Here is a 24,789-nt window from a genome sequence, read left to right as displayed (position 1 = left end):
TTCAGGATGAGGTGGAGTACTGCCGGCATTAGCTGTACATTATTGTCCGGTGAGCAAAAATAATGACGACAAACTTAAAGACATTACAAATCTCAAAGTGCTACAAAGAAAGCATAAAACCTACAGTGAAGCGATAAAACAACACAACAAAAGGTATATATATACGTATGTTTGTAAAAAAAGGCTAAGAAAAGGCCTTTGTAAAAAGGTAAGTCTTTAAAGGAGTCCACAGTCTGTGGCGCTCTCAGATGGTCGGGAAGAGCATTCCACAGACTGGGAGCAGCCGAGCAGAAGGCTTGATCACCCATGCTGTGCAGCTTGGTTCTGGGGACCCTGAGGAGGTTGGCTGTGCTAGAGCGAAAGGTGCGTGAGGAAGTCTGGGGGAGGAGGAGTTCCGTTAGGTAGGCTGGAGCATCACCGTGTACACACTGGTGGGTGAGGAGGGCAATCTTATATTGAATCCTCAGTTCCACAAGGAGCCAGTGCAGTGATTCCAGGATGGGGGTGATATGATCATATTTTCGCACCCTCATCAGGATCCTAGCAGCGCTGTTCTGGATGTATTGGAGCTTGTGGATGCTCTTGCTAGGGATCCCGATGAGGAGCGCATTACAATAATCCAGCCTGGAGGAGACAAAGGCGTGTAACAGTTTTTTAGCATCAGGCAGAGAAAGTGTGGAGCTTGGCAATGTTCCTAAGGTGGTAGAAGGAGTTCTTACACAGATGCTTGATGTGGGAGTCCATTCTCACACCCAGGTTGGTGACTGCCGTGGAGAGTGGAATGACCTGACCAGCAAAGGTGATATACTAGGTTATGGGGGATGATCGTACTTTACAACATTATATTATTGGCCACATGCCGACAGACACAAACTAGTAGGTGCCATGATCCAACTGTATTTGAACCCTGTATGTGATATAAATGAAAATAACATGGCGTCACATTGACTGTTGTGTTGTTGTGGGGAGGGCGGGGGTACCACTGGCCAAGTGGTTTGCACATGATGTGCATGCCCTGACGCAATTTCCTGATTTCATGTTGTGTCAAACACAAACTCCCAATAGCATATTGATCAACTTGTGTTTTGTGTTTTCAGTCTTAAACCCAACAGTCTTTTGTCCCACAAAGTGGGGGTTGTGGGTCGAGTGGCATTTGACAGAAAACGATACAACGATTCATCAGTGCTGTCAGTTTTTCTGTTCGCTGCTCTTCAACTTCCTCATTTGCGTGCAAGTGTCTCTTCCTCTTTCGTTTACTGGTGTGGAAGTGCTTAAGGGCGACGCTTCAAGCAGAGTTTGGTCTCTTTAATATCGACAAAGTAGACAGATGTTAACTTTCTCTCCTTTGATTTCAGATTGAAAAAAAGGCCTGGTCCTTGTGTGCGGTGGAAAAACTGGGTGAGTACAAGAACAAAAGTCATTTGCATGTTCCTAAATAACAACCGGATCATATGTATGTCGCTTTGCTCCTTTTGCAGCCTTGATGTGTCCATACATGAAATGGGTGGGACAACAATATCTGTAGTCTACACAACCGTATGTGTCAGTGTGTAAAATGTCTGGAGATACCAGCACCCTGTCCTGGAGGGGCATGTCTCCCACTAGCCAACGAGAGATCCCAGATGTGTCTCCCATGGCAACTGTGGGCAGGACCGGCATCTTCCCAGCAAAGATCATCAAAGTCTGTTTCCTCAGCAACAGTTTCAACCTTGGCAAGAACTTCAAACTGGTCCGCTGTGACGAAGGAAAGACAGTCAGGGTATGTGTAGAAATATAAAGTTGTGATTGGCAAGATTTATCCTGAGAATGATCTTCTGCCGCAGGATGTCATCAGCATTGTCCTATCCGGTGGTTGCGTGGGTCCAGATATAAAACACACCCTCTGTTATGGTCTCCTCCTCAAACATCTCAAGTCGTCTGAAGTACACTGGCTGCACCCGGACCTCACCATGTTGGAACTCACCCAGCGATATGAGCAGCAGCACCTGGAGGCCGAGTGGAGGTACGTTTGGAGTTCACATGCTGGAAATGAAGCAAGCTCACTGTGACGGTTACTTTCCCAGATATGACTTGAGGATCAGATACATTCCATCAGATTTCATGGAAAAGTTCAGAGATGACAGAACCACCATGCTCTACTTTTACCTGCAGGTCCATTGTGTTGCTTCTTTTTGTACACAGCGCTGCATTATTTGAATAATAATAACAATGTAATGCCTGCCTGCAGGTACGGAGTGACTATATGCAGAAGTTTGCCTCCAAAGTCAGTGATGGAATGGCTTTGCAGCTTGGGTGCCTGGAGATCAGGTAGTGAACACACACACACACATCATTGTTGCATGCTTTGAAAGCCTCAAACACTTAAATGTGTCAACAGGAGATTCTACAAGGACATGAATCCAAATGGACTGGAGAAAAAGTCCAACTTTGAGCTGTTAGAGTAAGTCATGTCTCGTACTCTCATCCGCCATTTCATTAGGTACACCTGGACAATCTAATAAGTTCATTTATTCATTTTCTACCGCTTATCATCATGAGGGTCGCAGTGGGTGCTGGAGCCTATCCCAGCTGTCTTTGGGCGATAGGCGGGGTACACCCTGGACTGGTTGCCAGCCAATCACAGGGCACATATAGACAAACAACCATTCACACTCACATTCATACCTATGGACAATTTGGAGTCGCTAATTAACCTAGCATGTTTTTGGAATGTGGGAGGAAACCGGAGTTAATCTAATAAGTGTGAACACAAATAAGGTCAAAATAAGACCATACAAAAAAAGCAAAGTGTATCTTTTATGTGAGTTTGGATACTCTTGGTGTGTCTTTCTTTCATTAGAAAGGATGTGGGACTGGACTTGTTCTTTCCAAAAGAGCTGATCAACAGCATGAAGGTATAAACACACGAGAGAACCATCATTTGTTCTGTGAGGCCCTCAGCTATTATTTCTAACTTTAGCCCAAGCAGCTGCGTAGGCTGATCCGACAGACGTTCCAGGGCTACGGCACTCTGAACCAGGAACAATGTATGGCCAAGTTCTTCGTCACTCTGGCGCAGTGTTACAGCTACACACAGGAGAGCTTTGCCTGCCTGCTGGTGGTGAGTCTGCTTGAAATGACCTTCTCAGGTCAGGTGCTGTACATTTTCTCGTGCACATCGACTTTAACTGCACCGATACAGTTTTTTTCAAAAGTAACGCCATCCTTCAAGAGAGCAGGTTGATCTTCTAAGGCTGGCTGAATGAGAATATTGACATTTATCCTTTGTTTGTTCCCTAAAGGCAGACACTAGTGATGTAGTTTTTTCAGGTATGCTTGTGGCAAGCAAATACACAAACATTCTCCTTCACGCTCTGCAGCGTAATAGTGCTCACTTTTGACTGACATGGTAAATTTAACATTGTTTTACATTGGGGGTGTAGCTCTCCTTAGCTAGATCAGGGATGTACACATTTTTTTCCACTGAGGACCACATTCATTCATCAGGTCGCAGGGGTGCTGGAGCCTATCCCAGCTGTTTTCAGGTGAGAGGCGGGGTACACCCTGGACTGGTCGCCAGCCAATCACAGGGCACATATAGACAAACAACCATTCACACTCACATTCATACCTATGGACAATTTGGAGTCGCCAATTAACCTAGCATGTTTTTGGAATGTGGGAGGAAAACGGAGTACCCGGAGAAAACCCACGCATGCACGGGGAGAACATGCAAACTCCACACAGAGATGGCCGAGGGTGGAATTTAACCCGGGACTCCTAGCTGTGAGGCCCACGCCGTGCATCCCGTGAGGATCACATGCCATAATAAAAAAAAAAATCAAAGGATTTTTTGTAAAAAGTGCTAAAAAAAAGTGTATTGTGTAGATGTGATGGTCATTAGCAGCAACATCAGAGGGTTGCGTGTTTATATCATGTCGGGGTCACCAAATGTAGAGATGTTATTCAGAGAGAAACAAGGTCGAGTGGAGATGGCCGAAATCCAGATGAAGTATATTGTTTGCGATCGTGCGAGAAGCCACATTCCAATAGACGGGGCGACTCTTTTTGTCTATTCTGGTCTCCCAATCGATCCAACTGCCTTTGCAAAGCCGAAAGCTTCTCCAGGATGATATCTTTGTTGTAATTCGCAGTCGAGGACGGCATGCAAAGCTAGACCACAAGTCTAGCTTTGTTGAGGCTGGATTTTGCCTCCAGTTCCAGGACAGCTTATGAACTATCAGACTGTGTAAATCATGTTGTGTCAAACCTTTACCACCAGTTCGTGGTAGGAAACATCTCCCACTGCAATGACCTATATGCGATGGAGGGGGGCCGATCTCTGCCTTATTCTCACACGTGTGTCTGTGTGTGTTTTCCTCCAGCACGGTTGGAGCGTAACAATCGACCTGGTCATCGGCCCTGAGGGGATCAGTCAGCAAACTGACAACTCAACAGTAAGCTCACCTGCTTTGCAAGATGTATTTCAGCTTTTAAAGCACACTTTGGTGAAATAAAGACCATATGTTACTCCTCAGCCCATCCGTCTGGCCACGTTCTCTCAGGTGAGCGGCATCACCTGCTCGGCAGAGAGCCACGGCCGAGCCCTGCTCAACGTTCACATCATGGGAACCAAGCAGGTAATCTCGGGACACACTTCCTGTACAGATTGTCTTCTAGGCTTTCTCTAATTTAATAAAAGTCAGAGGAGAGGAGTGCATATGGATAAATACAAGAATTTTGGAACACTAAATAGCCAATTCAACCCTGCAGCCACTCTCGGTGAGCACAGCATCTCTGGCCGTAGCAGAAAACATGGCCAACCTGATTGACGGCTACTGCCGGCTGGAGGGCGTCTCAGAGGGCTCGCTCATTAGCCGACCTAGCAAAGGTACTCCTGAGATGGAAAAGTCAGTTGATTTCACGACAGCTGATACATTTGCTAATATCCTTCATTGTTTACGTTTACAGTGAGACTGAAACTGCCCGACATTCCAAAACAGTGAGTTTATACTTTGTAACACATCCTTGTAACACTTCACATAATTTTACACTTTTGGAACTGCATTTCTTTTCTTGTATTTGCAAATTTTGTGGTAAATCTGCCGGGAGAAACCACACTGTTGTACGCCCAATAAAGACATATAGTCATTTATATTACTAATACATTTTTCTAAGTGCAATGGTTTGGTTATTAATTCACTCCAAAAGTTCTGTTTCACCTTCCTTATCAAAGTGCTGGCACTTTCTTTCTTTATTTAACAGTCGCACTTAAACAAAAAAATGAGTGAGTCAAGAACACTTAGGGTGTTGTTTGGGCACTCCATTACACCAACTGGAGTAGTTTGTTAGGTGCAATATTGGACAAAACACGGGGACAAAAACTGGGGCGTACAAAAAAAACAGTACTAATTTAGCTTGCTTTGGAGGGCTCCACAGCGGACGTGTGGTTAACGCGCAGACCTCACAGATAGGAGACCCGGGTTAAATTCTATCTCTGTGTGGAGTTTGCATGTTCTCTTTGCATGTGTGGGTTTTCTCCGGGTACTCCGGTTTCCTCCCACATTCCAAAAACATGCTAGGTTAATTGGCGACTCCAAATTGTCCATAGGAATGAATGTGAGTGTGAATGGTTGTTTGTCTATATGTGCCCTGTGATTGGCTGGCAACCAGTCCAGGGTGTACCCCGCCTCTCGCCCGAAGACAGCTGGGATAGGCTCCAGCACCCCCGCGACCCCCGTGAGGATAAGCGGTAGAAAAGGAATGAATGAATGTTGCTTGGGAAAGAACATTGTGCTTTACTTGTCCTTCTATGACGTGTCAATCTAAGCTAGGCTGTTTAATCTTTTCCAGCGATGATTCCCCTCGACCCAGCAGAGGTTTGATGAACTCTAAAACAAAACATGCAGACTAATAAACACAAAAACATATGCACTCCACACAGGAGCCTTTTCAACTTGTAACTTTTTGTCCTGTCAGATTCAGACATTTATGCTGAGATTTCTGAGAACAGTCCGGAGCCGTGTGGTGAGTCAAACATGAAGAATGCTTGAAAATCACAATGCTGCATTATCCATTATTTTTGAATAAGTTTGGAATATCTTTTTGCTAGTCGACTCAGAGAAGCTTAGGATCTCCCGAGCTGATGTCATCCTGGGTGGGATCCTGGGTGAGGGCTTCTTTGGAGAGGTTCACAGTGGTGTTTACACAAGCCCGGTGAGTTGACTTGTACTTTAAAATGTGATAGAATGATCATGGTGACTGAGTGTTGTGAATAAAGACAGGGGAAAAGATCCAAGTGGCCATTAAAACATGCAAGGACTGCTCACCGGGTGTAAAGGAGAAGTTTCTTAGTGAAGCCGGTGAGTCCTAAAACATGCATCTTAGGTCCAATGATGTCCATAGGTGTGAAGGGTTGCTTTTATGTGCCCAGTGATTGACGGGTGTCTATGTGACTGGTCACTTTTGGATGAAATAAATGAATGTCATTTCAGACTTGATGAAAAATCTAGACCACCCTTACATTGTACGACTGATTGGAGTCATTGAGGTCAACCCCATATGGATTGTCATGGAGCTTTATGAGCATGGAGAGGTGTGTATGGATTTCTACAAACTGCTGGCCATTTATGGTAATGGTAATGGTTTAATTTCATTTGAACATGCATCAGATTACAATTGAGTGCATCCCATAATCAGTTCACAGTTCCACATGTCCAAAAGGAGTAGGAAGAAGCAAAGCTTATTAAATCCTACCCCTCCATCTGGTACTTTTACAATCAGTAACTGTTACATTTGTTCACTCCCTGCTTTCCATAATACAGTTTAAGTTTTATTTATTTATTTATTTATTTTTTAATAATGTACCTCGTGATATGACCATACAATGACATAATGGGTACCATAGTAAGTGTCAATATAGTGATATATATAGCACGTATCATGACTGGTTCAAGACTCTTCATCCTTGTATTTAGCAAACATCAACTGCTTGTATTGTTTCTTGAATTGGCTCATCGTTGTGCATTGTTTGAGGTCCTTACTCAATCCATTCCATAGTTTGATTCCACATACTGAAATGCTATGGCTTTTTAACGTAGTCCTAGCATATATTTGTTTCAAATTTAGTTCTTCCCTGAGATCATATTTCTCCTCTCTTGTAGAGAAGTATTGGATGACATTTTTAGGTAATTGGTTATTTTTAGCCTTATGCATTATTTTAGCTGTTTGAAGGTAAACTATATCAGCAAGTTTAAGTATTTGTGATTTTAGAAATAAGGAGTTAGTATGTTCTCTGTGGGCGGCATTATGAATTATCCTTACTGACCTTTTTTGCAGTATATTTAGCGAGTGAAGATTGCTTTTATAGTTATGAGCCCATATTTCCACACAATAAGTAAGATATGGTAGAACCAGAGAGCAATAAAGAGTGTGGAGTGATTTCTAATTGAGAACAAGTTTTGCTTTGTTCAATACTGAAATATTTCTGGCCACCTTATGTTGTATATTTGTAATATGAGGTTTCCAGCTCATATTTTCATCTATTGTGATCCCCAGAAATGTATTTTCGTTCACCCTTTCAATGTCCACACCGTCTATTTGTATTTGCCAGTGCGTGTCCTTTCTGCTGTTACCAAACAGCACTACTACCAATTCCCAATTACCATGACAATGACGGATTACTGTATTTTAATTTCTGTATTGTGGGATTAAAAGTTCTAAAATTGTGGTTTCGTTATTGTTATTAGATTAAATCAATAACTAATAAGTGCAATATTGACTGAGTAATGCAATCATTGACCCAAGTGACCCTTGTGTGTCTGTGTGTACTGTCAGTTGGGGAAATATCTGATGGAGCAGAAGTACATCCTGACAACAGCGACTTTAATTCTGTACTGTCTGCAAATCTGCAAAGCCTTAGCTTACCTGGAAGGCCTCAACATGGTGCACAGGTATGGCCAGATATCCTTTCACATCTAGAAGTGGACTCTCCGACGTCATTGTAAAATCTGTTGGGATTGTGTAGAGACATCGCGGTGAGAAACATCCTGGTGGCTTCTCCTGACTGCGTCAAGCTTGGCGACTTTGGTCTATCTCGTTACATTGATGACCAAGAGTACTACAAGGGTACACACACAAACACACAAACACATTAACAAGCCAGTGTGATCATCTCATCTCTTGAAACTCTCTCCTTGATCACGCAGCCTCGGTTTCACGTTTGCCGATCAAATGGATGGCACCGGAATCTATCAACTTCCGACGGTTCACTGCTGCAAGCGACGTGTGGATGTTTGGTGAGAGACACCCCCCCATGTTCTGTGTTTGGTGTTACCAAAAATACCAAAGCTTATTCTACACCCAGCGGTTACATAGTTGTGTACAATTACACACAGTTACATTGCCTGTCAATATCGTCATTCATCCAGGTGATTGTGGTCTCAGGCCATTGAATCGATGGACACCAGACTGATCGGGTTGTCTCAGTTCATGCTCAAAGACTAGCTAGCACAGCTCTAGTTTGAGGGGATGGTGCAGGATCAGTCCTATTTAGCCTGATGAACCTTCAGTGGATTTTATCGGGCTATGCGGGTGTGCCTGCCAAACTAGACTGTGCTGTACTCTGTGTCCGATCAGGCGTGTGTGTGTGGGAGATCTTCTCCATGGGCCAGCAGCCGTTCCTCTGGCTGGAGAACCGGCAAGTGATCGCTCAGCTAGAGTCCGGCGTCCGACTCCCTAAGCCACTGCTGTGCCCGTCAGCTGTTTACTCTCTGCTGACCTGCTGCTGGGCCTACGAGCCGCATGCCCGACCTGGCTTTAGCCAGCTGGTCTGCTCCCTTAGGTAATCCTCTACTCACCCTTGACACACTGCTGTCAAACTACAAGCTTGGATTGTTTAGAATAGGGGTCTCAAACTCAATTTACCTGGGGGCCACTGGAGCTAGGGTCTGGGCAAGGCTGGTCCGCATCAGGTTTTCCCAAAAAAAAAAAACGCATTTATTAAAAACAGAAAAATATACAAACTTTTTCAGTGCTCCGATTTTCTACAATAAAAGCTCTGATAAAACATTCCACTGTTCTCAAATAATAATAATACATTTTTATTTTTCTGCACCAAATAAGATGAAAAATAAATAAACAAATCAAGAATAAAGAAAATCAATCAATCAGTAATAAATAAATAAATATAATAATAATAATAAAACGGCAAATAATAAAAACTTAAGAAACCACATATAGTTGGTGGGTAGACAAATTATTTTTTTCAGATTAAAATGAACAAAGCATTATTAGAGCCCTGTAGACATGACAAAACACGACTATAGTCACATTTATACTTTTTTTATTTACAACATATTGCGCAACTGCAGGGTCTTGAGACACATGCTAACTCGCAAACTAGAGAGCGAGCGACCTAAACGGTAGCCTTCAAGTTATTTCCTTTAAACTTAAATAGCCAAAAACTTACCACTTCCACACGGATAGGGAGGATAACTATTAACAGTTATTTAACCTTTAACATGAACATTAATCAAACGTAATAATTTTTTCTGGGTACATGATACCATACAGCATCCATATCAAACTTGCGCGGGCCTCACTAACATTAAACTTTCATATCAAGGCGGGGCATTTGGCCCGCGGGCCGCGTGTTTGAGACCCCTGGTTTAGAAGATAGATGATAGACACTCACTGTGGTGTTGCGCTAGTGACATTCAGACAATGGAGCATGCAGATAAACCAGACGACATCTCATCAATCTCGCTACTGGACCTCGAGCACAGCGAGCCGCCCCCAAAGGTACGCCACGTTTACATCTTTTTTAACCCAGTCAAGTAGTGGGGCGGGGCAAGGTGTCAGACAATTACTATATTGAGAAACACTGCTTTTAAGCAATAACTCATCTTCTCTCTTTCACCAGCCTTCCAGAGTGGGCATCATCCGGCCATATGTCTCATGTGTGCAGGTCTGCGTCATGTGCATCCATATGCTGCAGTGCATTGTGTGCATTGTGCCAAAAGCGCATTGTGTGCGCCTGTGTGTGTGTGTGTGTAGAGAAGGGATGAGCCAGAACAAGTTGATGATACTTTACAAAGGCAAAGAAGAGAGATGCTGATGGATAGACAGTGGCTGGAGCAAGAGGAACGACAACTGGTGACATACTCACACACACACACACAAACACATACTACATGGTGCTTTCGGCATGATACACACAATGCACTGCAGCATGTTATTTAATAATGTGTTTGTCTTGCAGCACCCTGCTGTGCGACAGGCTTCAGCTAGCAAGGTACAATATTTGCTGTGTTGACTTGATGGCCCAAATATTTGGATTAGAACGTCTCCCTCAACATTTGAAAAAAAAAAAAAACTAATTTTTTTGTAAATGAATCAGAGAATATTCAGCGCCACTGTCTGTGTGCTTTTCTATCATTTAATTGTTCAAACAATTCAAACTGTTCTGCAAAAGCAATAAGCACGAACATAACCTGACTAATATGACTTTTTATTTTTTTTGAGCTTCCGGAAAAAAGTTTGGCTGATGTGAGTGGTGAGTTGCTTGACTTTCACGTCCAACTTCACAAATGTTATAGGGAATGTGTGTCATTTCTCCTATTTGTGTTTTAGGTCCGTCAACAAAGCCCGTAGTGCCTCCGGAAGTCACACCGGTAAAAACGCCATCTTCTCTCTAATATGCAGTATTATATCAAAACCAAGGGCGTCCAAAATGCAAACAAGGGGCCATTTGTGGCCCGCAGCTTTTTTCTTTTATTGGCTTGCGACACATTCAGGAAGATTCACTGCACCAAAGCAAACAAATTGAAAGCAGCCACACCTAAAAAAAAGTTGTTTTTTTTTTAAACTTGAAAACAAAGTTAAAGGGGACCTAGTATGCTAATTTTTGGCGCTTTGTATTGAGTTATGGACTCCTGTAGAGTAGCTACACACGATAACCTGCACAGGATCGTATTGACGTCAGTAGAACCACAGAGCATACAGAGCCATCCCAAAGTTCTTTCAGGGCTCACTTCCAAACGCAAACCTCATTAGCTAACGCTTTGGCATCTTTCAACACAAGAATGTCAACATTTATAGGTCAGAAAAGTGGAAAAAGCATAATGGGTCACCCTTAAACTCATCACACAGCAACTTAACATGCAAACGTTATACCACAGAAATATAAAAACATATACCAATATGAGTTTAATATGGAAAAAAGCATTTCCAAGTTTAGGGTAGTTAGTAGTAGTAGTTAGTTGTTGTTATGCTGTTATATATAATGACCTCTTGTGATTTGTTGTTGTTGTCAAGCTTGTTGTGAGTACACTGATAGCTCGTGATTGGTTCCTGCCAAAGAAAGCGCTTGATTTAGCCATAAATTAGCCACACCACTGTAAAAGTTGGAAAAAAAAGTAGTGGTGTATGTGCCAGAATTTATGGCACACAGATACATACTGAATATAGCTTATTAGCTATACACAGATTGACCACAAAAGGTTTGGAAAGCCCCAATTGAAATGATCATTCAAACTGTTGTGCTCCAGTTACAACCCACAGCTGAGCTGGACCGATCAGGTGATCAAGTGTACTCTGGTGTCATGGCGATGGTCAGAGAGGTGGTCCAGCTTAAGAATGAAGTCAACACGCTACCAGCCTCAGAGTACGCCAACGCTGTCAAAGTAAGTGTGTGCAGTTGGTGTGTCTTTTCACATTAGTTTCCACTCCCATGAGCCCCTCTGCTTGCCGCCACCCAGGCAATTGGCATCACTCTCAGGAGCCTGGTTCAAAGCGTTGATGATATCCTGCCTGTCCTTCACAACTCGGTTACCAGCGAGGTATCATCACACATGCCAGCCAGTCAGCCAATACCACATTCCGGCATACTTATAGACATGTTTTGAATGTTTCAGATCGTGGGCACAAAGAAGCTGCTGAACAAGGACTTAGGGGAGCTGATCAATAAGATGAGACTGGCCCAGCAGAACTCGGTAACAACACTGAAGGAGGAGTGCCAGAGACAGATGTTGGCTGCCGCACACACCCTGGCACTGGACTCCAAGAACCTGCTGGACGCAGTGGACCAGGCCCGGGTCATGGCCGACTTGACCATGGCGACGCAGGATGAGGACGACCCAGGGGAGTGAGGAGGGATGGGTACTGTTATTAAGTGTTTTGTGTTCAAAATAACTTGAAAGGTTCTGAATGGATTTGGTTGACATTTTCAGGAATTGTCAGAAATGGGATATAGAAGAACTGAATACAAAGAACCTTATTAAATACAAGTCTTTCTCTTTGATGTGTGTTCTAAACATATAAAAACAAATTCAAAGGGCATAACAATATAAAGGCATAAATCCAATGTATGCCTTCATCATGTTGTGTAAAATTATATTTACTCCAACCACCAGTGGACCAATTAGGGACAATGACTCAGCTGAGAAGACAGTAAATTATTTAATTTATGATTATGAACCATCTGACTGCAAGCCAGCACTTTACTAACAATGATAGTACACTGTTGTACCAGTACACAGTGTACCCCACCTTTTACACAAAGCCTTTCAGTTTGCTTCCGCTCACTGGTTGCAACCAATTCATACTTCAAAACATTCCAACATTTAGTGTCCTATTTTGGCCAATTTAAAGTACACATTTCCAGTTACGGAATCACTCTGGTGGTTGGCAGTTCAAAAAGGCCTTTGTCATGTGGTATAAAATGATACGAGACAGCTTCAGCTCAGATTCAAAACTATTTTGATATTCGTTCAACATTTCAGCATATTTTCACAGCATTTTAGCCCAGCTTCAGCTTCCAAACGGCTGCTATGTTCATTCTGTATTTCAATTTCCATATACCATTTCAAAACATTTCAGTCCAGCTTCAGCTTTTCAGAATTCACACGCATGTCTGCTGACATTGCATCATCTAGTTTATTATGATTGTGAAAAAACCTTGACAATTATATTACAATATTGTGACATTTCCCAGGTGCCTCTTGCCTTAATGTGTCTTGCATGCTTAGTCTCACAAGTAAAACATCCATTTGCGAAGGTATTTGTTTTGTCTAGACTGTTTTTATATCTTTGTGTAAAACCTGAGGCTATGTGTATTTCATTTCATTTGTTCATGCTGTGGCACGGTGACGTGCGGGTGAGATTCATGGCTGCTGGGACATTTTTTAATGTTAATATGAGTTATTCACTGTGGTTAAAAAAATATTTTGTTTTCAATATATTCCTTAGTCCCATGTATTTATTTAAAAACTAAAATCATTTGGGTCTTCCCTTTTATTTGCACGTATGTATGTACACCCTATCCTTCTGATACTTAGTCGTAAAAGTTTGATCACCTCCTGGTGAGCTTGGATATGGAAGGAAGGATGGCAGTGACAAGCACCTAACATATTTATATATATATTTATATTTATATTATTGGTGACATGCTGACACACAAAAACAGGCAAGCACCAAGTATTATAGTATTTGCAGTAGTATGTCGTGTTAGTATAAGCTTTAGAGTCAAGTGGGGGTTTTTTGTCAACACCGACATGTGTTCCAGTATTCATGCCTGAGGAAAGAAACACTCACTGTACCCGTTTTTCTGTTGTACAATGCTATGTAGTGCCTACCTGTAGTGGTTTTCCCTGCTTCCTGAGGTGTTCTGGGTATGTCCAACAGGGAGAAGGCCCCAGGGAAGACCTAGGACACCCTGGAGGGATTATGTCTCACAGCTGGCCTGGGAATGCCTTGGTGTCCTCCCAATAAAAGTGGAAGAGATGGCCAGGGACCAGGAAGTCTGGACTTCCCAACTGAGACCACTGCCCCCACAACCTGGATAATCGATAAATACGTATAAATAGATGGACAGAGGTGACTATAAGGGTATTGTCATGTCTACAAGGCTCTAGACAAAACATATCATAAACAGAAAGTATAAAGTCATAAACAGGTTTACTACGCTCCAAATATGAGCTATGAGGGATGACTGTATTTCTATTTGCACATCCTGTAAATGTAGGCTCACGGGTCGACGTGGCGCTCTGGTGCAGACCAGATGCATGTCTGCACCATACTAAAACATGGAATACAAGAAACATCTCCTTTTAATTTGACCATATGGAATCCTAACTCTCCACAATATATATTTGCTGGCAACTGTACTGCACTTTGATACGCTGGTTCAATCCCATAATAGGAACCACAGAATGATGTGTAAATTGGAAAGATACCAAAAACGTTTCATGGCCTCACAGGCATGGGTGTGGCCTGTTGCATAAGAACCCTTTGCTCATTAAAAAGATGCTCGGCAGGTTTGCCATCTCAGAACCTCACCTTCACGTTTGCAGGCGGGGGAAGCCATTCATCCGTCAACATTGTCATGTCAGGTAAAAGTTATTGTTATACCATAAACTGGCAAAAGATATAGACTCATTTCACGCAATTACTCTTAATGAGCTTGTTATTTATATTGTACCGCTTCTTGCATAATGCCATTATGCAAACAGTTAGCAGCTTTTTCAGTGAGCATTCAACACCGGCATGCATCTGTGGATAGTTATAGCTCTTTCCATTACAGTCAAATTTTGGTTTGTATGTGCCCCAGTTTTGGTATTATTCCATTTTTGTTGGAACAAAAAGCGGCAGTGACAAAAAGTCACCAGCAAACTACGCAAAAGAAAGAAAGTATCAAACCAAGAAAAAAATAACAAAATGCCAAACAATGTACAGGGGATGTGTTGGCAGCAAGGGAAACAACAACCAAGAATAGCTTAGGCTCAATCTGGCAGGAGTTGCACGACACTGGTGGGGTGAGGCAACAATCTGGCAACAAGTGAGCCTTCCAGCAAAGCTTTGGGGGGTGTCATGGCGTTGCCAAGGCCAGTGTACAGGATCCCAAGATGCAGAGGCAAGAGTTCCATGTAACAAAAGTTTATTTTAACAATGGGTGACTCAAAATGATAAAAGATGCAAACAAATAGCCATAGACGAATACAAATAGACAAAGTTGTTGTAAAAGTACAACAAACAAAAGGCGCTGCTGAAAACCAAGAAGGCTATAAGAAGTAACCACTGCCAGAGAAGCTGAGCAGGGAACAAAGAGGTACTCACAAACATGACTGAAGAGTGGACCAAAAAGCACAACAGGGTAGAACACGAGGCAGGACAGTGAGGCAAGGTACCAAGGACAATCTGGCAGAGAGCAGTCCAAGCAGCACAGTAGTCCCGGGGTAATTGACAGCAAGGAGGGCATGACAGAAGGCCTAATAATTAATGGGGGCGGTTCTCTGCAGGATTGCAAAGACACAGCAGATGGCAGCAGACTAACACAGAGTGCAAATCACGACAAGATGAGCTGAATACCTACATATTTGAATGCATCTCATATTTGGAATTTAATTCATTTAACCATCTTTCTGCTTGAAAATGCTTAATTTAGCAAAATATGCCAATTTTTGATTAATTGGTCATATTCAACCACAAAACAGCATTAATTGTTAATGAATATGTCTATTTAAACACATTTTAGTTTTCATGAAAACTTTTGGAATTACTTATGTAATGAAACTGAAATACCGCTCAACATGTGATTGTTTTCAAGATCATTTGGAGGTAGTTGCTGCAAGATGAAAAAGAAGCTGATACTTGATGTGGACACGGGCGTGGATGATGCTCAGGCCATCCTCATGGCCGTGGCAGCACCCGATGTGGAGATATTGGGGATCACTTGCTGCCATGGAAACTCCCCCTTGGAGAACGTCCTGAAGAACACCCTGCGGGTTCTTAAAGTCTGTAACAGACTGGATGTAAGTATGTTTGATTTCCGATTGAACTAAAAGGTTTGGAGGTTTCATCAGCTATCCAATTCCACAGATTCCAGTGTATGCCGGATGCTCCCAGCCTTTGCTGTCCAACAAGAAACATGCCAGCGATTACCACGGAAAAGACGGGCTGGGGGACAGGCCAGATGCAGATGCTCCGGGATTGGAAATGGTGCAAAAGAAAAAAGGTGTCCAGGCCTTGGTGAAAATGATCAGACAGAACCAGGGGGAGGTAAGAGGAGGGGAGATCATTGGTATCTAAAAATGGTCAATAAGACTCATCCTGTCTGTAGGTGACTCTGGTGGCCACAGCGCCTCTGACCAACCTTGCAGTGGCAGTGCAGCTGGACCCTTCCCTACCCAAGAAGCTCAAGGCTCTCTACATCATGGGGGGCAACATAGAGTGTAGCTGTCTATCACGCCAAGCATTTCATTCATACTTACTTACCTGGACTGGTTCAAAGTGTGTATGTGATGTGTGCAGCCAGGGGGAATTCCGCCATGTGTGGGGAGTTTAACTTTGTGACCGACACGGAGGCCGCATACGTGGTGTTGGAACGCTACACCTGCCCCACCTACATCGCCTCCTGGGAGTTCAGCTGCAGGAACAGCCTGCCATGGGTGGGTCCCTCCACCTCATCATCTCCATCCATCCATCCATCCATTTTCCTCCGTTTATCCGGGTCCAGGTCGCAGGGGCAGAAGTCTCAGTAGGGAAGCCCAGACTTCCCAGTTCCCGGCCACCTCCTCCAGCTCCACCGGGAGGACACCAAGGCGTTCCCAGGCCAGCTGTGAGACATAATCTCTCCAGCGTGTCCTAGGTCTGCCCCAGGGCATTTTCCCGGCTGGGCATGCCCGGAACACCTCACCAGGGAGGCGTCCAGGAGGCATCTGGACTAGATACCCAAGCCACCTCAACTGACTCCTCTCTATGTGAAGGAGAAGCGGCTCTACTCTGAGTCCCCCCCGGATGACTGAGCTCCTCACCCTATCTCTTAGGGTGAGTCCAGCTACCCTACGGAGGAAACTCATTTCAGCCGCCTGTATCCACGATCTCATTCTTTCGGTTATGACCAAAGCTCATGACCTAGGTGAGGGAACATAGGGAACATAGATCGACCGGTAAATTGAGAGCTTTGCCTTCCGGCTCAGCTCTCTTTTCACCACGACGGTCCGGTACAGCGACTGTATTACTGCCGCGGCTGCGCCGATCCATCTGTGGACCTCACGCTCCCACCTTTCCTCACTCGTGAACAAGACTCCGATACACTTAAACTCCTCCACCTGGGGAAGGACCTCATTCCCAACCCAGACCCAACCTTCTTCAGCTTGACGGCAGCCCTGACCTCTGGTGTCCACCATCGAGTTTGGGGCCTGCCGCCACAACTGGCACCAACCGCCTTGCAGGCGCAGTTCTGATCAGCTGCCTCAGCAATGGAGGCACGGAATATGGCCCATTCGGACTCAATATCCCGGTCCTCCCCCGGGATGCAGGTGAAGCTCTGACGGAGGTGAGAGTTGAAGACTCAACGAACGGGAGACTCTGCCAGACGTTCCCAGCACATCCTCACTACTTATTTGGGTCTCCAAGGTCTGTCCAGCATCCTCCCCTGCCATCTAATCCAACCCATCACCAGGTGGTGATTAGTTGACAGCTCAGCCCCTCTCTTCACCCGTGTGTCCAGAACATGCGAATGCAGGTCTGATGATACGACTACAAAGTCAATCATAGACCTGCGGCCTAGGGTGTCCTGGTGCCAAGTGCACTTATGGACTTCCCTATGTTCGAACATGGTGTTAGTTATGGCCAAACTGTGGTTCGCACAGAAGTCCAGTAACATCAGACCGCACAAGTTCAGATCAGGGAGGCCGTTCCTCCCAATCACACCCCTTGAGGTCACACTGTCATTGCCCACATGGGCGTTGAAGTCTTCCAGTAGAACGACGGAGTCATTACCTGATGGACTCCAAGAGGGTTGGGTACTCTGAGCTGCCGTTTGGCACGTACGCACAAATGACAGTCAGGGCCCTTTCCCCAGCCCAAAGGCGTAGGGAAATGACCCTCTTGTTCACCGGGGATGACTCCAACATAGAGGCACCAAACCGGGGGGCTATTAATAAGCCCACACCAGCTCGCCGCCTCTCCCCTGCAGCAACTCCAGAGTAGAACAAGGTCCAGCCCCTCTCGAGGAGTTTGGTTCCAGAACCCAAACTGTGGGTGGAGGTGAGTCTGACTATAGTCGGAATGTCTCAACCTCTCGCACAAGTTCAGGCTCTTTCCCCACCAGAGAAGTGACATTCCATGTCCCAAGAACCAGATTTGGCCGCCGAAAACCAGGTTGCCCAGGCACCCGCCCTTGACCGCCACCCAACACACAATGTACCGAACCCTTATGCTTGCCCCTGTAGGTGGTAGGTATACGAGGGGGAGATCCTGTGTGGCTCCTTCGGGCTAGGCCCAGCCGGGCCCCACAGGTGAAGGCCCGACCACCAGGCGCACCACGATAAGGTGGTGATTCATGGAGGGGATCTATATTCTAAAAATAATACAAATTCATGATTAATTATATACCTAATGTATTACATATGGTTTTGCGAGGAATGTGCGCACGTCCTGAAAAAAACATTTCTATTTATTATTATTATTATTTGGGCCTGGTCCAGGGTGTACCTCGCCTCTCGCCCAAGGTTAGCTGGGATAGAAGGTGGATGGATGATTATTTGGGCGGGGTATAGATCGACAGATCACAATTAAGCACCTGGAGAACACAACTTTCATGGAAACCTACTGACTGTGAAGCAGATATGCTAACCACGACTCCACGCCATCAAGAAATGTTTCATCACATTGACTGAATTCTGTCTTCCCTCTTCAGTCTTTTTGTGACAAGTGGCTTGCAGCCAAGACGGAGAAAGCTGCCTTCATGAGGACTATTTCAAGCCTGACCATGAAGGTAAGAGTCGCTAGAGGGCTGTGTTGCCACGTGTAACTCGCTTTAAGGTCGTACAATGCAACGCTTTACTGTACCTCCAGCGTGTATGCACAAGTCCTCACCACTCAGAGCACAATTTTACTGACAGAGTGTAAACTAGCTCATAAAAATGTATCATCATGCCATCACAGAAAGCTCAGTCAGCAGAATATGAGAAAAAAGTCACCACAGGAAAAGGTTTCAATTCTTGCGACACCTACGCTCTGGCCGCTGCCCTTGATGACACGATCATCACAGAGAGCGAGGAGGTAAACGGTGGATGTTTTTCTGATCAGTAAAATGGAACGGACTCTTTTCGGTCACTGCCCCTGTTGGACCCTCAGGTGGCGGTGACGGTGGAGTTAAAAGGGGACTGCACCCGAGGCATGATGGTGTTGGACTACATGGACATGTTGAAGAAGAAACACAAAGCCATCATCATGAAGAAAGTCGACTTGGTGAAGTTCGAGCAGATGCTTGTCAAGTCACTGATGTAGGATGCGGAAAGTGTACTGCAGCACGGCAAGACAAATACAATCCATTTTCAAAGAAAGCTTTGTGGTTCTTTACTTTTTTGCACTCACTTGCATGGGGCATTTCATACTTGCTGTATAATGTACTACTGTATGTGCCACCTGTGTGATCCAGCATCGTTATCATGCTATACGGGTCCTTCTGATCGCTAACAGACGAACAAATTATCCTAGGTCCTTATCAAGAGCAACAAACCCATATAGGGAAAGAGATTAAGATTAAGATATGCCTTTATTCGTTCCTCATTGGGGAAATTTGTATTGCACAGCAGCAAGAGTACAGAGTCAGTTAAGCATTACGAAATACACAATATAGAAAAATAAACAATATAAACAACCCAAGTATTAACAAAAATCAACAGTTTTTCCCAGAGTTATATACAATACAGTATGTAGATAACATGAAACAAGATGAGATATTTCAAAGCTGCTTTGAAATATCGTGTATTTTGTACAATATAAATCAGTTACTGTATCGTGCAGGGTCTGGATGGGGTGGGACCACCTCTACATAGCAGGCTGTTAACACCTGGGTGAGTTCCCCTCGCCCCCTGCCTTAGAAGGCTGCAATAGGGGAGAAAAGTCTGATGAGCTTGAATATATAACCCTCCATCTTGACAATCATTCATTCAGCAGGTCATTAAGATATATTTAATGCATTTAACTGCTGCTGTCTATGGAAGGATAGTATTGATAAACACCTTCCAGTCCATGCACGCCCCAGCCCCTTCAGTGGAATGTGGTATTGTGACAAGTAGGGCGGCATGGTTCAGGAGGTAGAGTGGTCGTCTCCCAACCTGAAGGTTGCACATCTTGCTGTTGATGTGAATGTTTTCTTCCCTTGGAAGATCGTCCTTGTATGACATCTTTCACATAGTTAAGAGACAACCATCTGCACCATGAACTCCCCCACCCCGATAAAACACAGGGAATAAAAGAAACATCTTCTTTTAATTTGACCCTGGACAATCCTAACGCTCCACAAAAAGCAGCTGGGGAGCATTTCTGGCTGAATGTTTGCTGCACTTTGATACACTGTGGATGTTCCGTATGGAAACATGTGGAAAGTGTTTCATGGTCTTAAAGGCATGGGTGTTGCCTGTTGCATAAGAACACTTTCCTCTTTAAAAGATGTTGTGCAAGTTCGCTGTCTCAGAGGCTCCCTGTCACATTTGCAAGCAGCGGAAGACACTCATCCTTCTACATCGTCACCCCAGGTCAGGATTACGGTCATATGCTAATGAGCTTTTTATTTACATTGTGCCACTTCTTGCACAATGTGATTATGCAGACAGTGAGCAGCTTTTTCAGAGTATTTAACACCTGCATGTGGATAGTTCACTATCTTATTTCTCTTGCCAATACAGTCAAATCTCGTTTTTTTTCTAGCGCAGTTTTGCATGTACCATGTAACCTACCATGGGGGTCAAAGATAGTTGCAAATGTCAGCAATATGATAAAGATTTCATTGCATCTTGCCAGAACGTACAAGAAGTCTGCATCCATAATTCACATTGTTTTCTGCAAGTACAGAAATTCTTTGCTTATCGTGGTTCCAGACCCGACCGCCATCAGTGAATTTCCATGAAGTAGGATTCATTACATGTTTATAAATGGAATATTTTCATATATGGGGCATATAAAACTAGTTTAGTTAAGTGTGGCTTACTGAAATACCGCTGAACATTTCTCATTTCATATTATCTTACAAACTGTATTTGTATATAACCCTGGCAACATTGATAATTTGTTAATACTTTTAGGTTTATATTGTTTATTTTTTGATATTGTTTATTTTGTACTGTTTAACTGGTTCTGTCCTCTTTGCTGCTGCGCAATGCAAATTTCCCCACTGATATCTTATCTTATCTTATCTTACCAAGATCATTTGAAGGTTGTTGCTGCAAGATGAAAAAGAAGCTGATACTTGATGTGGACACGGGCGTGGATGATGCTCAGGCCATCCTCATGGCCGTGGCAGCACCCGATGTGGAGATATTGGGGATCACCTGCTGCCATGGAAATACTCCCTTGGAGAACGTCCTGAAGAACACCCTGCGGGTTCTTAAAGTCTGTAACAGACTGGATGTAAGTATGCTTGAATCCCGATGGAACTAAATGCTTTGGAGGTTTCATCAGCCATCAAATTCCACAGATTCCAGTGTATGCCGGATGCTCCCAGCCTTTGTTGTCCAACAAGCAACATGCCAGCGATTACCACGGAAAAGACGGGCTGGGGGACAGGCCAGATGCAGATGCTCCGGGATTGGAAATGGTGCAAAAGAAAAAAGGTGTCCAGGCTTTGGTCAAAATGATCAGACAGAACCAGGGGGAGGTAAGAGGAGGGGAGATCATTGGTATCTAAAAATGGTCAATAAGACTCATCCTGTCTGTAGGTGACTCTGGTGGCCACAGCGCCTCTGACCAACCTTGCAGTGGCAGTGCAGCTGGACCCTTCCCTACCCAAGAAGCTCAAGGCTCTCTACATCATGGGGGGCAACATAGAGTGTAGCTGTCTATCACGCCAAGCATTTCATTCATACTTACTTACCTGGACTGGTTCAAAGTGTGTATGTGATGTGTGCAGCCAGGGGGAACACCACCACGTGTGGGGAGTTTAACTTTGTGGCCGACACGGAGGCCGCATACGTGGTGTTGGAACGCTACACCTGCCCCACCTACATCGCCTCCTGGGAGTTCAGCTGCAGGAACAGCCTGCCATGGGTGGGTCCCTCCGCTTCATCATCTCTATATTCTAAAAATAATACAAATTCATGATTAAATAGATATATTATTGGGTACTACACTATAACTCAATGCTCAATGTTGGCTGTCTTACTGATATCTGAAGTACAGTAACCCTTCCATTTGCAGCTTCACTCTATCCCTGTTTTTAAATGTATATTAATTCATAAATCGGCTGCATGGCGGTCGAGTGGTTAGCGCGCAGACCTCACAGCTAGGAGACCAGGGTTCAATTCCACCCTTGGCCATCTCTGTGTGGAGTTTGCATGTTCTCCACATGCATGCGTGAGTTTACTCTGGTTTCCTCCCACATTCCAAAAACATGCTAGGTTCTATACCTATGCCATCCATAGGTATGAATGTGAGTGTGAATGGTTGTTTGTCTATATGTGCCCTGTGATTGGCTGGCGACCAGTCCAGGGTGTACCCCGCCTCTCGCCCAAAGACAGCTGGGATAGGCTCCAGCACCCCCCGCAACCCTCGTGAGGATAAGCGTTAGAAAATGAATGAATGAATGAATCGTCAACATTTGACATATTTTTGGCCTAAATTAGTCATTTTCAAGCATAAAAATTGCTAAATCAAGCTAAGAAGCAAATATAATGAATTACGTCGTCCTTTATCAATCAACAGTCTCAACAAATTAAAAACAGTTACATTGGCTGAGACCAATTATTTCATGATCCTTTAAAATAGATTTCAATTCTCCTAACGTAACAAGCTGAGTTATGTTTAAGTCCTTTTGCAGATCATTCCCTGCAAGGGTGCGGCGTACTGGAATACTGTCTTACCTAATTCTGCTCTCACTCTAGAAACAACCATCAGTATGTTTTCTGAGAGCGCAGAGCATACTATTGTTGGTATTTATCTTTGTGTTTACACAGGTAAGATGGTAGGATGCCAATAATACATTTTAGTCTACCAATGAGTCCACCTGAGAACGTGCAGGGATGGATACCTAATGTACTAGGGATAATGAGAGAAAATGAGACATTTCAGACATAAATAATAAAAATAGAAAATACTATATATGAAATAATAGTATAATAGCAGAGGTTTGATGTATAGACCTTGGGTTTGTTTTGGCCCCTTTAATACACAAAGTGTACCAAAATATCTATATGCGGCATTTTATCGGAAGCTCCTGGCTGTGAGGCCGAACCACAACGCCACCGCATCAAGAATTTTTTTGGCATTGACTGAATTCTGTCTTCCCTCTTCAGTCTTTTTGTGACAAGTGGCTTGCAGCCAAGACGGAGAAAGCTGCCTTCATGAGGACTATTTCAAGCCTGTCCATGAAGGTAAGAGTCGCCAGAGGGCTGTGTTGTCGTGTGTAACTAGCTTTAAGGTCGTACAATGCAACGCTTTTCCTCCTGCGTGTTTGCACAAGTGCTCAACCCCCCAAGCACAATTTGCAGAACGCAAACTAGATTATATACACTCGTATATAAAATGTACGTCCCAACATGTCAAGAATTTATCATCATGCCATCACAGAAAGCTCAGTCAGCGGAATATGAGAAAGAAATCACCACGGGAAAAGGTTTCAATTCTTGCGACACCTATGCTCTGGCCGCTGCCCTTGATGAGACGCTCATCACAGAGAGCGAGGAGGTAAACGGTGGATGGTGGATCAGTAAAATTAAACGGACTCCTTTTGGTGACTGTCCCTGTTGGACCCTCAGGTGGCGGTGACGGTGGAGTTAGAAGGGGCCTGCACCCGAGGCATGATGGTGTTGGACTACATGGACATTTTGAAGAAGAAACACAAAGCCATCATCATGAAGAAAGTCGACTTGGAGAAGTTCAAGCAGATGCTTGTCAAGTCACTGATGTAGGATGCAGAAAGTGTACTACAGCACGGCAAGACAAATAAAATCCGTTTCCCTTGCTCATGTAGCCTGTGTTGTTCATATGCGATCCACACTGAACTCCTCCTAGGGTTGCAGGTATGCCGGAGCCTATCCCAGCTGTCTGGGGCTAAATTAGCACCTTAAGATCTCTTAAATCTACAGAAATTCCTGTCATCATCTGCTGATGTCTTCTGTTTGCAGCAAAAATAAAGGAATTTAACTCATTGTTCCAGTAAGTTGGAGAGTACTGTACATTCAGTACAAACAGCTATTCCCACTTACGTATAGACAATTTAGCGTCAACAACATGCCTATTTTTGGAATGCGGGAGGAAGCCGGAGTGCCCGGAGAAAACCCACACACGCATGGGGAGGAGATGCAAACGCCACACAGAGATTCCAATCTCCTAACATGCTAACCACTGGTGCAGTCTTGACAATGTGCCAATAGCAAGAAAATAATACATGAAAGTAATCACTCATTGATCGTAATTGGTTCCAGACCCAACTGTAGTAAGTGAATTTATGAAAAGTAGGATCCCATACTTATAAATATTGTTGTAGTTAGAACATAGAAAACATGTTTATGATTTTCTGAATGTGTTTTCTGACATTAATAAAGACTTCTAGATATGAAATAACACCCCTATAGTCACCTTTACAATTGTATGGACTAATATAGTAGAAAGTCATGAACACTGACCTGAACAGAAGCAAGTGAGGCCTGCAGTTCTTTGAGTGTTGTTATGGGGTCTTTTGTGACTCCTGGGAGGTTCACCACTGTTCCATGGTTTCACCATTTATGGGTACTGGCTCTCTCGCTGTGGTTCAAAGGAGTCCCACATTCATAACTATAGACAAATTGACTGATGGATCTTAATGAA

At 44.0% G+C, this 24,789-nt stretch overlaps 3 protein-coding genes and 1 long non-coding RNA gene across 6 annotated transcripts; 3 read left to right on the top strand and 1 right to left on the bottom strand.

Moving 5' to 3' along the window:
- Positions 1-32: 32 nt before the first annotated feature.
- Positions 33-13,221, top strand: LOC131104156 (protein-tyrosine kinase 2-beta-like). 2 transcript variants are annotated; one of them, XM_058051033.1, is made up of 31 exons: positions 33-49; positions 1,356-1,398; positions 1,479-1,759; positions 1,824-2,002; positions 2,064-2,151; positions 2,228-2,307; positions 2,378-2,440; positions 2,840-2,894; positions 2,960-3,100; positions 4,365-4,436; positions 4,518-4,619; positions 4,753-4,870; positions 4,951-4,981; positions 5,833-5,858; positions 5,959-6,006; positions 6,092-6,195; positions 6,260-6,341; positions 6,474-6,574; positions 7,816-7,931; positions 8,006-8,106; positions 8,187-8,276; positions 8,617-8,821; positions 9,690-9,780; positions 9,902-9,946; positions 10,036-10,134; positions 10,241-10,273; positions 10,504-10,534; positions 10,612-10,652; positions 11,529-11,663; positions 11,739-11,819; positions 11,895-13,221. In XM_058051033.1, exons 3-31 carry the CDS (start codon positions 1,556-1,558, stop codon positions 12,126-12,128), a joined length of 2,796 nt encoding a protein of 931 aa, XP_057907016.1. In that variant the 5' UTR covers positions 33-49; positions 1,356-1,398; positions 1,479-1,555; the 3' UTR covers positions 12,129-13,221. The 2 variants fall into 2 exon arrangements, with proteins under 2 accessions (XP_057907016.1, XP_057907017.1); XM_058051034.1 differs by lacking the exons at positions 33-49; positions 1,356-1,398; positions 1,479-1,759; positions 2,064-2,151 and having other exon boundaries at positions 1,910-2,002.
- On the bottom strand, positions 5,898-15,207 carry LOC131104159 (uncharacterized). Its single transcript, XR_009119741.1, has 3 exons — positions 15,094-15,207; positions 13,614-13,815; positions 5,898-8,098 (listed from the first exon to the last, which is right to left on the bottom strand). It is a non-coding gene; the product is annotated as an uncharacterized LOC131104159 (long non-coding RNA).
- On the top strand, positions 14,301-19,307 carry LOC131104158 (nucleoside hydrolase-like). The gene is made up of 8 exons (XM_058051038.1): positions 14,301-14,369; positions 15,584-15,788; positions 15,856-16,035; positions 16,097-16,208; positions 16,288-16,424; positions 18,680-18,757; positions 18,928-19,044; positions 19,120-19,307. The coding sequence occupies exons 2-8, from the start codon at positions 15,609-15,611 to the stop codon at positions 19,270-19,272; spliced, it is 957 nt and encodes a 318-aa protein (XP_057907021.1). The 5' UTR covers positions 14,301-14,369; positions 15,584-15,608; the 3' UTR covers positions 19,273-19,307.
- A 1,057-nt stretch (positions 19,308-20,364) lies between these two features.
- On the top strand, positions 20,365-23,944 carry LOC131104469 (inosine-uridine preferring nucleoside hydrolase-like). Of its 2 annotated transcripts, XM_058051678.1 has the most exons (8): positions 20,365-20,525; positions 21,192-21,396; positions 21,464-21,643; positions 21,705-21,816; positions 21,896-22,032; positions 23,277-23,354; positions 23,551-23,667; positions 23,739-23,944. In XM_058051678.1, the coding sequence occupies exons 1-8, from the start codon at positions 20,440-20,442 to the stop codon at positions 23,889-23,891; spliced, it is 1,068 nt and encodes a 355-aa protein (XP_057907661.1). In that variant the 5' UTR covers positions 20,365-20,439; the 3' UTR covers positions 23,892-23,944. The 2 variants fall into 2 exon arrangements, with proteins under 2 accessions (XP_057907661.1, XP_057907662.1); XM_058051679.1 differs by lacking the exon at positions 23,551-23,667.
- The last annotated feature ends 845 nt before the right edge of the window (positions 23,945-24,789 follow it).

This window comes from Doryrhamphus excisus, chromosome 16, assembly GCF_030265055.1.
Source record: "Doryrhamphus excisus isolate RoL2022-K1 chromosome 16, RoL_Dexc_1.0, whole genome shotgun sequence".
Lineage (NCBI taxonomy): Eukaryota > Metazoa > Chordata > Actinopteri > Syngnathiformes > Syngnathidae > Doryrhamphus > Doryrhamphus excisus.
This window is presented reverse-complemented; position numbering and strand designations above follow the sequence as displayed.